The sequence below is a fragment of the Crotalus tigris genome, unplaced genomic scaffold, assembly GCF_016545835.1.
Source record: "Crotalus tigris isolate CLP2741 ecotype Arizona unplaced genomic scaffold, ASM1654583v1 scf7180000024151.2778019, whole genome shotgun sequence".
Taxonomy (NCBI): Eukaryota; Metazoa; Chordata; class Lepidosauria; order Squamata; family Viperidae; genus Crotalus; species Crotalus tigris.
Window position 1 is genome coordinate 2,091,174 of NW_024100413.1, and position 12,491 is coordinate 2,103,664.

Below are 12,491 nucleotides of genomic sequence, written 5' to 3' on the forward strand. Positions count from 1 at the left end.
ATGCGGCTCTCAATGAAATTGAGTTTGACACCCCTGTTATAGAGGAAGGAGTTTTAAGTATTTGCTGCTGTTGTGATTTCTATCTCAAATTTTTTTCCCAGCCCAACTCCCAAAAAATATTTTTATTTCTTTCGCATAGCACCCAGTCCCTATTTAATTTGTTTATTTATATGTGATATGGTACTTTATGAAATGCTTTTCTGAAATCAAGATATATTGTCCATAATACTGTAGTCCCAAACTACTAAGAAAGTTATTTGATCAAAATAATGAAGCATGAGTAACTTAGCAAGGCTTGTTCCTGGAAAATTCATACAGGTTGTTACAATAGTTCATTTAATGACCATTTAGCAACAGATATTTTGGGCTCAATTGTGGTTGTAAGTCAAGGACTATTTGTATTACTTCTGGTAATACAGCATTGTCAAGGTGCTTAGAATAATTCCTTTATATTCCGTCTTGGAATATTCCCAGATACCATTGCAAGGCTAATTGGTTCTAGCTTCTTGGGCCCATCTTTTTTTTTCACTTGATATTATGTTTGCTCTCTTCTGATCTATTGCTCGTTCTCGAAGATTTTTCAAAAATAAATAGAGTTTGATAAGTAGACCATATCTGCAAATCCTTTTACTACCCAGACTGCACTCTATCTCACACTGGAGACTGAAATTCATATAACAGCAGTAAATATTCTTTAAGTTTTTCTCAAACCTAAATTGTACTTCTTTAATCAGCTCTTTAACAACTGGCAAGAGGAATGTATATCCTCCTCCCTAATAGAAACAAAGAAGAAAATTAGCAGTTCAGCTTTTGTTTCTTATTTGTTGCCCTTTGCTTCCTTCACTAAACTTTGGCATATTATTATTCTTTTTTCACCCAATCTTTTCTACTCTTTTAAACATCCTTCATTAACCTCAATTCATTCTCAATATTAGTTTTCCTGATACTATCTCTACAAATGTAGGCTATCGCATTTTCTCCTCCTCAGCGATTTCCATCTTCTGCATATATCTTAAAATTTTAATAAGTTTTAGGATACCCATATTCTTCCATTTTTGACTTAACTGAAATTGTACTTTCAAATTCCTTTTTGAAGAATTTCCACCTTCATGCTTCTCTTCTTCCTGGTTCCTTTGAGACAGAATCCTTACACATTAACACACTGCTTATTAAAATCGATTTTACTTTTGCTTACTATCAAATTCTAGGAGTACACTGCCACTCATCTGTTCTTGGGGGAATTAGCTGAAGAAATCTGGTCCAAAGCTATAATCAACCAGTACCTTTAGTAAGAGTATCCTCTCCAAAACCATGTTATCATCCACTACACTAGAAAACCTCTAAATCTATTATCAATTTCTTACTCCTTTCTTACTGTACACAAGTACAGTATCAAGAAAGCATGCAAATTAGATTGACTAAGAACGTTCAACCCCATTAAGTTGCAGTTGGGGAAAATAAAGAGTTAAAACAAATTCTTCTTCCCTCAGTAGGCTTCTCTAAGGTCATCTGACTTCTCTTGGTTTATTTGTTATTCTTATTTGTAATTCCCAATTTAATTTCAATTTTTTTGCATCAACTTCTGGAAGTTATTTTGTGAGGAGAGAGTTCTCTAGGGCAAAGTATAAGAAAGAACAGATATAAGAAGCCCAGTAGTTTAGGGAGATATTAGTAAAGACACAAGAAACCTCTTAATAGTTTTCAGTCCAAGAAAACCTTCCTCACATTTAGTTAAAGCCAGTATCAGAGGCAGCATTATGCTTTTCCCCAGAGTTTATAATAGTGCCTGGCAGGAATAGAAGACAGAGGTATCTGAAGACTGGTAGGAGCTGATTGATTAGAAAGAAGACATTCTTTTCCTCCATGGATAGCCAAATTGAGACAAGAGACCTATTATGTACGGCTGCTCTCCATGTATACCATGTATGGATTTCTTAAGATACCAACAATCCTAGTTGTGTTTCTTCTCCCAGCCTTTTCCGCAAAATATCTGGGACTCTGTAGTTTTCTAATGAAGCCCAAATGGGTTGATTTCACATGCCACACTAGGTTGGACTATGGTTTGATTTTGATTTAGCACAGTCTGTGAATTCAGACCAAAATCCTGAGCCAGGATTTCTGGCTCAGCCCTATAACCTAAATCAAACAACATTCTAAATCGTTATGTGGCTTGATTACTTCTGGTATACCATATTGTGCAAAGCCAACCAAGTATTATTTCTTCAGTACTCTGTGGCTAGCAAATCCAGGATTAAAAGTCACTGTGTAAATCTAAGGAATTTTATACCAATTTTACAAATATCGAACAGAGGCTCAAAGTTGTCTTATAAAAGTACTAGCAAAATTCCAAATGAAAAGGTCTTCCTGATTCATAGCATTTGTGCATATTTCATTTATTGGTGGAAAAACAACTCCTTTATTGTATTTTATTTTCTTTTGGATTTCCCTTCACATCAGAAACATTAGCTGTATACAGGGCATAATCTGCCAAAGCAAACAACTGCCTCCTCCTTCAGCAAGAAAATCAAACTCATTCCACTGATTCCAAAAAAACAGGAAGATGAATCTTCCTTTCAGGAACCCCTTATCTGGCAACACTTCTCTACTATGCTGCCTCCACATCCACGTTTGTTCTTCATCTATTTCAGCAAACTGTGAAGAATTGGCTATGCCACTTTTGAGGCCTTTTCACATTTTTTTCACACTGGATGAAAACTAAATCAACCTGAAAGTGCAAGCTGTCACACCAAGAAACTCACATTAACATCAATCGGTGCTGCCTGCAAATAAAGACTGCACTGATGAGGCCCTGAATGCTACAAAAAGTGGGGAGGGTGAACTTTTTGAGAAGTAAAAGTGCTGCCAAAGCCAAGCATGAAGCACACTTACAGATTTGCACACTGCTAATATTCTTGTCTATGGTGATTCTCAGTCATCCAGGTGATGGTTATCCCAAAGTTGCTTTTTTGGGGGGGGGAGGCAACTGGACTTTCTTGTTTTTCTTTGAAGACATTTTGCTTCTCATCCAAGAAGCTTCTTCAGCTCTGACTGGATGGTGGGGAATGGAAGGATTAGGCGTTTCTTGGATGAGAAGCGAAAAGTCTTCAAAGAAAAACAAGAAAGTCCACTTGCCTCTTGAAAAAGCGCCTTTGGGTGCTAATATTCTTCTGGTTTTTTTTAGGATACAGAAACAGCAGTCAAGAGATATGGAGCAAACTAGCCCTTGATAGAGTAGCAATGATGGTCTTGGAAATGATATTCAAATGCCACAGTATGTCTATACCTACAAAGAACAAGACTATGCAGATTCTTTTTTTAAAAAACACTCCATAGAAGTGAAAGTTCGATTCTGAAGCTCAAATATCATATTATGCAAATACCTATTTCTATTGAGAAGCCTACAATGCTGGGAAAGCTGGAGAACAAGAGAAGAAGAAAAATAGCAGCAGGTGAATAGACTCAATTACAGCAGCGATGGGTGCACTTCAGGTGGAAGAGCTGAAGGATAAATTTGGGAACAGTATGCCTTGAAAAATTTCTAAACCCAATCAGTGTGGCTTTAAAGTTATGATTTAGTAGGTTGGAAAACCCCACTCATTTTTGTGGATATGGAATAGGGGGAGAGAAGCAGTATAACACTGTCAGGTTGAGGACTACCTCAGGTGGTTTATCATGAAAATGACTTATGCACAGGATCATTTGGGGAGAGAGTTTAAGAATTTTAATGGACAAAATCAATGTGTTAAGGATCTAAAAGGCTTTAGAATGTGTATGTCCTTTAAAATTCCCCCAACCCCACAACATGTTTAAGAAAAGAAGTCCATATTTGGTCCTACCTACTTAGGAGAAAAATACAGTAAATGCTGACAAGCCAGTAATAAACCATGACTTAATATTAATCCACCTGCAAAATGTAAAAATGGTATAATTTGATCTTTAGAGTCATTTCTATTAATGAAGTCATCTTTATCATAGACAGGAGCCAAACAAGGAACTTCAGAACTATACCAAGAATGTGCCTTCATACTTTTGTATACCTCCTGTGGGATTTGTGCAAGAAAATTCAAGATAGGTAGAAGGGATTTAACTCCAGAACTTCTGCAAGATCATTTCAGAGTATTTTCCTATGCTGCCCTAAGAGTAGCAGTTGAATGTTAAAATCCTCTAAAGAAGCTTTCAATGTGGAAAAACCTAAAATCACAATAAAGAATGGCAGACAAATTAGGATATGCACTTGTAAATCTTCAGATTTCAGCCATTGCATTTCCCAGCTCTTAAAATCCAGAGGACACAAATCTTACACCAGGGAAGCTGCCAAGTAAACTGCTGTTACCATAGATTCCCATTTGCCACTAATGAATTGCCTCCAGTCGCCGTCTAAGTCCAGCACGCAGTTTATAACTAGAGATAAATATATCAGCTGCCACTCCATACAACAACCAAACCAGGAGAAATTAACATGTGCATCCTCCATGATCATAACAAAGTGACAGTTTGGACCTTTCAGTATGCTTTGAATAATATAACATTAGACTGTATATATCTTGCACTAAAGAATAACATTAGTTGTTTTTCCCCACTCTCTGCATTTGAATGTTGTACCAAGAGATATTTAGCACCCTGCCCTGCTAAACTATGCACACTGCATAATTCAGTTCACTGCATGATTTAATCTTAATAATTTTGCTACTGCACTTTAAGGCTATTAAGCAAATCTCCAAAGCTATGCACACAATGTTTTGTTATAGATCCTTAAGTTATTGACTTGGACAAACTGATGCCTTGCAGATGTGTGGTGAGGCTACATTAGAGTTTTAACCACTGTATCCTCTTTTATGGATATATTCCAGAAGTCACTATGTGCTACAACAGGTACAGAAGTTCGTGAACTTATCAAAAAGACCCACTTCTTTCTAATGAGCTGTTCAGAGGATGAACTTGGTTCCCCATAGGAATAGAGAAGGTAGGGCTGCTAGGCTGGCAAAAGAAGACACCGCCATAGAAAACAAGGCATGTCTATGAGGGAATGGAGGAAATGCAGTGGCTGGAAACCTTAAAATGGATCTAGATAAGCTGTTGAATATTAGGTGTTTTACTAATGAGCACTGCTGGCTGGTGATTCTGAGACGTGCTGAGGAATTTTGATCCATGTCAGGAACGTCAGAAGAATCTAGAGAAGCAAGCTGAAGAGGACCAGTATGTCATACAATCTACCTGGTGGAGTATGACCCCAGTGAATTCAGAAGAGGGAGGAGAGACCATGTTCTATCAGCAAAAAAAAAAAAAAAAAAACTTCTGTCAGCCTGAAGGAGGTGTGCCAGCCGGTATCTTTAAATAATTTCTCAACTCAAAACAGAAAAAGTTAAGAGCAGCATACACACATATTAAACCCAAATTACAAAGTACATACTATGCCATTAGAGATCATTCAAACTGCATAACATTAACTGAGAAATAAAGGATCATTCATTTTAAATTTCAAACTGTAGGGTTGTTTTTTTTCTTCTTTCCTGCTGTTTATCAGTAAAACAATTATGAGAAGAGTGGACAACTAGACTTGGCTTCTTAAATGTAAGTCACCTTGCTAAGGAATGTTACTGAAATGGAAAATAGATGCAGTTTGTCTTAACTAAACAGCAAAATATATATTCAAGAAGTGTTCTGCACTATGTCTTTCATCAAATCCTGAAAGCTAATAAAAAAAACCTGTAACCGTGTTATTTTTCACAGAAGGGCAGACAACCTATTTTCCAAAACACCTGAGGGGAAGACAAGATATAAAGGATGGAAATTTATCAAAGAGAGAAGCAACCTAGAACTAAGGAGAAATTTTCTGACAGAACAATTAATCAGTGGAACAACCTGCCTCCAGAAGCTGTGAATGCTCCAACACTGGAAGTTTTTAAGAAGAGATTGGACAGCAATTTGTCTGGAATGGTATAGGGTTTATTGCCTGAGCAGGGGGTTGGACTAGATGACCTCCAAGATCCCTTCCAACTCTGCTATTCTGTATTATTTTTATTTCATGGTTTACCCAATTCAGCTGAAATTTACAAAGTAGGTGAGCAACTGCATTGCCACTAAGAATGTCAACTGCAACTTCCCAAATCAAATGTAATTATCATTCTAATCTCTTTTATTAAAATATATTTCATGTAAGCAAGTACTATTATTAACTCATCTACAGAAAAGCATTAGGAATTTTTCCCAATTAGTTTCTCTAAGGTAAAACTGTTTTGTTTTTTTTTTTAGAAAAAGCAGAAAGAAAGCCCATATTAGCTTCTGAAAATATTTGGCTGGTACAAAAATGCAAGTCTTCTGCAGTGACCCTTTAAAAAAATTTCTAACTTTCTGCAGAGCCTCCTAAGCTAACATCCTACAAATAGTCCTTGACTTACAACCATTCAAATAGGTTGCATAGTTACAACAGCACTTTAAAAAATTACTTATGAATGGTCCTCAGACTTACAACTATCGCAACTTTCCCCACGGTCATGTGATCAACATTTGGGCACTTGGCAACTGGCATGTTCTACAACAGCTGCAGTATCCTAAGGTCACATGATCACCATTTTCAACCTTCCCAGAAAGTTTATACAAGCAAAGTCAATGGGGGAAGCTGGGTTCACTTATCAACCACATGATTCACTTAACTGGGACAAAAAATAAAGGATCATAAAGTTGGCTGTGACTCATTTAACCACCACTTTGCTTAGCAACAGAAATTCTGGTCCCAATTGTGGTTATAAGACATGCCCATTTTTCAGCAGTCAGCATTGACTGACATGGGAAATGACAATTACAATTAAACTCCTCCCTTTCCCAAATAGGTCTATGCTTGGTCTTCCTCTCCATTATAAATGCAACTTTTTTCTTCTCTAAGCAAATTTTAAACATAATGCACTAAAAATATAAAATACAAAGCTTCAAATTCCACGTTAAATATATTATGCACTTACAAAGAAAATTTAATTTAAATTAAAAGGGCAACCTACTTCAATCACTATAAAACACGTAAACTAGAAAATGCAATTGTGATTCAATCCACATACCATGGACATGTCACCTAACTCTGCTGCCAAAATAAAATCCTTTCCTGCTTTTAGGTAGGTTTCTAATCACAAAATTTATTCCTTGTACATACCAGTCCAATTTTTCTAGTAGTTGGACATACAAATAAAACCTCTAATCATGTTTTCAGCATGGAGGCAAGTAAGTTGAAGTGAATGTAATCCTCTCACTAATGCAATTATTTTAAGGCTTTAAAGGGAGTATTATTAATACAAGCATAGCATGTTCCAACTTGTGAAGTCTACACAAGCATTTCAGTTTAGGATTAAATGTACTATTCAAATGTGTCCCTACAGATATAATCATCCTGGGACTTTCAAAACAAGCCAACATGCAGGAAGACAGCTTAGGCCACAGTCATGGCAACATTCCTGATGACCTGTCTCTAACTCATAAGTTACAGTGTCAGATTCATAAGTTTATGTGCTAATAATGCTCAAGCAAATGATACATGTAAAAGTAAATCTAAATATTTACACTAGCCTTAGGTTAAATGCAAATAAAATTTGCATATAAAATGTACTGTGCGTTTAACAAGACTTCAGAATGCAGACGAAATTTATGTTGATATATCAGAGACTCTTCCTCAACTTTGTAATTTACATTCTCATCCATTCCCTGACATCAAAACAGCTAAGCCAATTAGAAAATGATTTTGCAGCCTATCAGTAACATTTTAGCAGATTAGGAACTATAAATAGCCAGATGATTTTTTTTCTCCCCTTCCATTCAATCATGTCTGATTCTTTGAAACCATCTGGATATATCCCTGAAGTTTTTTTGGCAAGGTTTTTCAGAAATGGTTTGCTATTGCCTCATTCCCAGGACTAAGAGAGAGTGACTGGCCCAAAGTCACCTAGCTGGCTTTGTGCCTAAGACAGACTAGAACTCCATAGTCTCCCAGTTTCTAGCCTGATGCCTTAAATAAATGCTACACCAAACTGGCTCTCAGATGATACTTGCTGATCATGTATTAATGGAGTACAAGTGTAAGATTTAGAATTATAGATGGTCCTTGTCTAATGTCCATTTGCTCAGTGACTGTTCCACCATCCAACAATGCTGAATAAGTGAAAATCATGATCAGTCTTCAAAATTCCGGCCAGCGCAGAGCCCAGGTTAATACTAGCTTAAGGACAGGATCATCATGGAGAAAAATCCATTTATGTGGTTGCTAAGAGTCAACACCAAGTTGATGGCACATAATCAAAATTCAAGAGTATTTTCTCAGAATGGTCTAGGTTTCTTCTAAATTTACCACTTTCTTCAGAACGCAATTGCACAGATACATACACTTACAAGGCTACAACCAATGATCCAGATGTCCTTTAAAAATAATTTCAGACTCAATCTAGGACATTTTTAAATACAGTCATATCAGAATACTAATTTAAGGCAGGGTTGATAGTATAGCTAATACTATTCTTCAAAGCTGATGTAAGTATTAACAACAAAACTTTTACACATTTGGAAATCTTTAGATAAATCCAGTGTGGTTTTCACAAGACAAGAGTCCCAGGCTTCTAGCAAAACCATGTATTTCTCTGCCTTTATAGGAGAATTAGGCTTCCTAGAAAGGACTTATACAAACTTGGCTTTTATTTTCCAGGATGAGACTACTAACAAGCAAGAATCTTGTAATATCAAAATGTTCACATTTACAAAAGCAAAAGCTTTTCTGGATAAGAGCCCAGATTGTTATATGATTGAAGGTTTTTTCTCAATGGGCAGACTGAATAACAACATTAGCACCTTTCTCTTGTCTTAGGCCACTGGCCACATTTCCATTAACTTTTGACCAGAATGCCAAAACTAATCAAAGCTTGGCACTTCCTTCATTTCAATATATAATAACAGAGGGGGACGGCTTTTAATGAATTTTCTCATACAGCAGTGGAAGACTTTGTCTAGATTGCTTTCATAGTCATTCAGATGCAATTCTGTGTACCTTTACTATGTATAATTACTTAATGCAAAATCTATTTCCTTTATGTAATGCACCAACCACTAGCAGATTTCATGGAATATGGTCTTCTACAAGCCAAGTACCCTGAACAAAACAACATTATTTACTACAATTGATTTTGGCACACATTTTCAATCTAAGAGTCTCCAGATATGTTGGTATACATTCTTATCCCCCGCAGGAGTATTTTCAGTCCAGCCCACCCAAAATTCAAAAGCTAAAAAAATGATCCGATATGTATACCATCAACCAACATCCAAGTTCTGACATTTTGCATGAACTGTTTCTTCTCCTAGCAACCCAATTTAGGAAACAATAATGGGAAAATGTTTTTAATTTTATTTTTGATATTTGTAAATGTAAGGAGGTAGTCAAAACTATCATAAATCAAGATTTATGATAGTAAAAGGGAGAAAGTAGGGAAAAAGTATTGTGGTATTTCAGCACACAGCACCAATTTATCATACAGCCAGAAAGCCAATTAAAGGAGGTCAGACAGGACGGTAATAAGCTTGGCATACAACTGATTTCCCAACCTGGCATTCTCCAGATATAACAACACTAGTTTAAACTTATGGCTGCCCAACTCTCAATGACTCTGATCAACTACAAATCTCAGATTCACAATTTCCAACCAACATAATTTTCCAGATGTTCAATAAGATTACCCATGTGAAGTCCTTAGTGGTCTCTGAGACTGGTTGTTTGCTTGCATTATCATTATCCAACAAGTAAGACCATCAATGCTAAGATTATCAAGCACATCTGGAGGGTGCCAGATAGATAGATACCCACTGCCTGAAAAAATGTTTACTCTCAAAAAAATGCTACCTCTAATCTTGCCTTATTCTAGACACACATAAACATGCAGTGGCTTGGTAAATTGTGTGGCTAAACACACATAAATATGCAGTGGCTTGGTAAGCTCCCTTCTAGGGCTCTTCTATGGAATTAGAAGAAACCCACCAAAACCTCTTTTTCACTTCTCTATGCATTGCATAATCCTTTTTTTAAGACCACAGTTTCTAGGGCTTCTTGATAAAGTAGAATGTTGCTTTCTACAGGCGTATTTTTAAATAAATAATAACTGGAAGCAACGAAGGCCTAAAACTGGGGAGAAGGCCCACACCTTACCACCAGGTCTACCTGGTCAAAAGGAAAAAGGCACAGCCTGGGCATTGTTTTCAAAACCCTCAGGGAAGAGGAGACGAGGCAGTCACGAAAAGCAAATCCAGGATTTCGAAGGGAATAAAAGGCTCCATGAAACTGTCCAGATTTCCTAGGGCGACCTTAGCCCAGCTCTACCCATGGACAAAGACCCCCAAACGCCTTCAACCTGCCAGGGGCGATTCATCGTGCTCCACGGCCACGCGCGTTTGCTCTCGCTCTCCCTCCGCGCAGATCTACCCCTCCACGCAGAAACCGCACCATCACGCACAGCTTCCTCGACCAGAAGAAAAATAAAAACAAAAACGAACGCCTTACCCAGAAGATGACGTTGAAGCCGAAGATGAAATATTTGATGCAGCAGCTCACTTCGGGGCCTTTATAATGCTTTCCGGACATCCTCGGGGCTCATGAAGACAGTTGACTCGCGAGCAGCACCGTTGGCCGGGAGGGGCGGGGAGAAAGGCGAGGGGGCAGCGAGGGCGAGGGCGCAAAGTAGCCGGGAGCGGGCAGCGCTGGGGGCAGATTAGAGGCAGCCGGTCGATTGCTGGCGCGCTCGCTCGGCTGCTCGCCGCCCGGAGCGCGCAGGCAGCGAAGGAAACCCACGTCGTGGCCGCCGCCGCCGCGCATCGAGGAGGCCGAGCAGCAGCGGGAGAGCGCGGACCTCCTCAGCCGCGGGAAGCGGCTGCCAGCGATGCCCTTAGGCGAAGATGTTGCGAGCGGAGGCTCGACCCCCTCAGGAGCCGCGAAACGCTCGCCGCCCCTTTGACACCGCCGAGCCTCCTCCCACCGCGAGCGCCTCTTCCTCCTCGCCAAAGGCGCCCGCACGCTCAGGGGGAAGGGGGAGGCTGGCGACTGGCTGGGCCCGCTTTAATGGAGAGGCGTCCTCGCCAATCCGGCGCGGCACGGAGGTCCAGCTGGCGGCGGAGCTGCTGAATTGGGGTCTCTCCGCCCCGCGGTTGAACGAGATGGCGGCGGGAGGCGGTGGGGGGGAGGGAAGCTGCTGGAATCCCGGGCCGGCGTAGCCTTGCTGCGGATAGGTTGTGCAACGGCCCGAGCCGTAGCTTGCTTGAATGTGCTTGCGGTTTAAGCCAGGATTAGCTCTGTTCATTGGCACGCTGAGGCACCAAGCAGGGTTTCTCAATTCTCAAAAAGAGGGTCCGCTCCATGCAGGGCGTTCAAAGCGACACGCACAACAGCCTTCCGGACGGTCGCGCTCTTCCTTTCCTAGCTGAGCAACGCTACGCATGGCGCACAAAGGGAGCGAGAAACGGAATAATTAAAGGCGTGAAATGAGAAAACGTAGCTAAAGAAGAGCCGGATCGTCTGTGTACCTTTTATATCGGCAAAGGTGCTTGTTTCCAACGCGGCCATACACGCCTCATGTCCTGCATTTTATTATTTGCGTCTCGGTCCTTTTTATTTCTTGAGGATCTCGTCAGTTCCATCTATTCCAGTCGGGTTTTCGTAGAGGTCTCTTTTCTCCCAGATCATTTAGATAGATTCGCTTTGTGATTTAATCATCATTCATTCTCTTTGTAACTAAACCACTTCGGCGTTCTGGTAACTAGGTTTTTGTATTCAATCCACATTTATGCGGCGTCCATTCATTTTTGGAGAACCCCCTTTCTACAATGTTGGTTAGGCGTGTTTCTCCTGAAATCACTCTCGTGTAACAAAGTGAACAGAAGCTTGCTCTAATACACACCTATTCAGTTTATTTTAACAAATGTTCCTCTTTCGTAACATTGTATGAGGGAGAGGGGCGCTTTTAAAATTTAATAAAATGAAATAAATTATCATTAAGTTGCATATTTCCCTATTTTCCCAACTTTAGTCAACATTCTAAAAAATAGTTTAGCATGAAGTGCAAATAAATCCAAATCGCCCTCACCTGGACATTGTTATGTGGACAAGAGGGCCAAATCAGCTTGAAGAGTTGGGGGGACTTTTTGGGAAATAATAATTTGGGCTTTTAATGATGGGATGTTCGTCCTGCCTTTTCAAATATATTTCAAATTTATTCTCAAAGCAGTTATTCTATCAAAAATAAAATCATAACATTCTGGATGCATTCAGGAGAAATGGATAGGATTGTGCTATCAGAAAATAAGAAAACACATTAAGGTCTGGAAGAAAAGAGCATGCTCAATTAAGATTACAATAGTGATACTTACATCCAGTGCTTTTTTTGTAAAAAAAAAAAAAAAAAAAAAGGTGCCAGAACTCACACATGTCATACAACCCGCCTTGTCTATCCTACAAGGTTCCATCCAAAAAAGGTGCC

At 39.2% G+C, this 12,491-nt stretch overlaps 1 protein-coding gene across 3 annotated transcripts in view; it reads right to left on the minus strand.

Annotated features, from left to right (window-relative positions):
• The window catches only part of TSPAN5 (tetraspanin 5), a 60,300-nt gene extending 48,416 nt beyond the window's left edge, over nt 1-11,884 (minus strand). The window contains exon 1 of one of the 3 annotated variants that reach the window (XM_039322858.1): nt 10,523-11,884. In XM_039322858.1, the coding sequence (XP_039178792.1) occupies nt 10,523-10,603 (81 nt within the window). In that variant the 5' untranslated portion in view covers nt 10,604-11,884. Of the gene's footprint in view, nt 1-10,373; nt 10,436-10,522 lie in introns of those variants that run through there. The other 2 variants (XM_039322860.1, XM_039322859.1) reach the window with 2 other exon arrangements.
• Between the last annotated feature and the right edge of the window lie 607 nt (nt 11,885-12,491).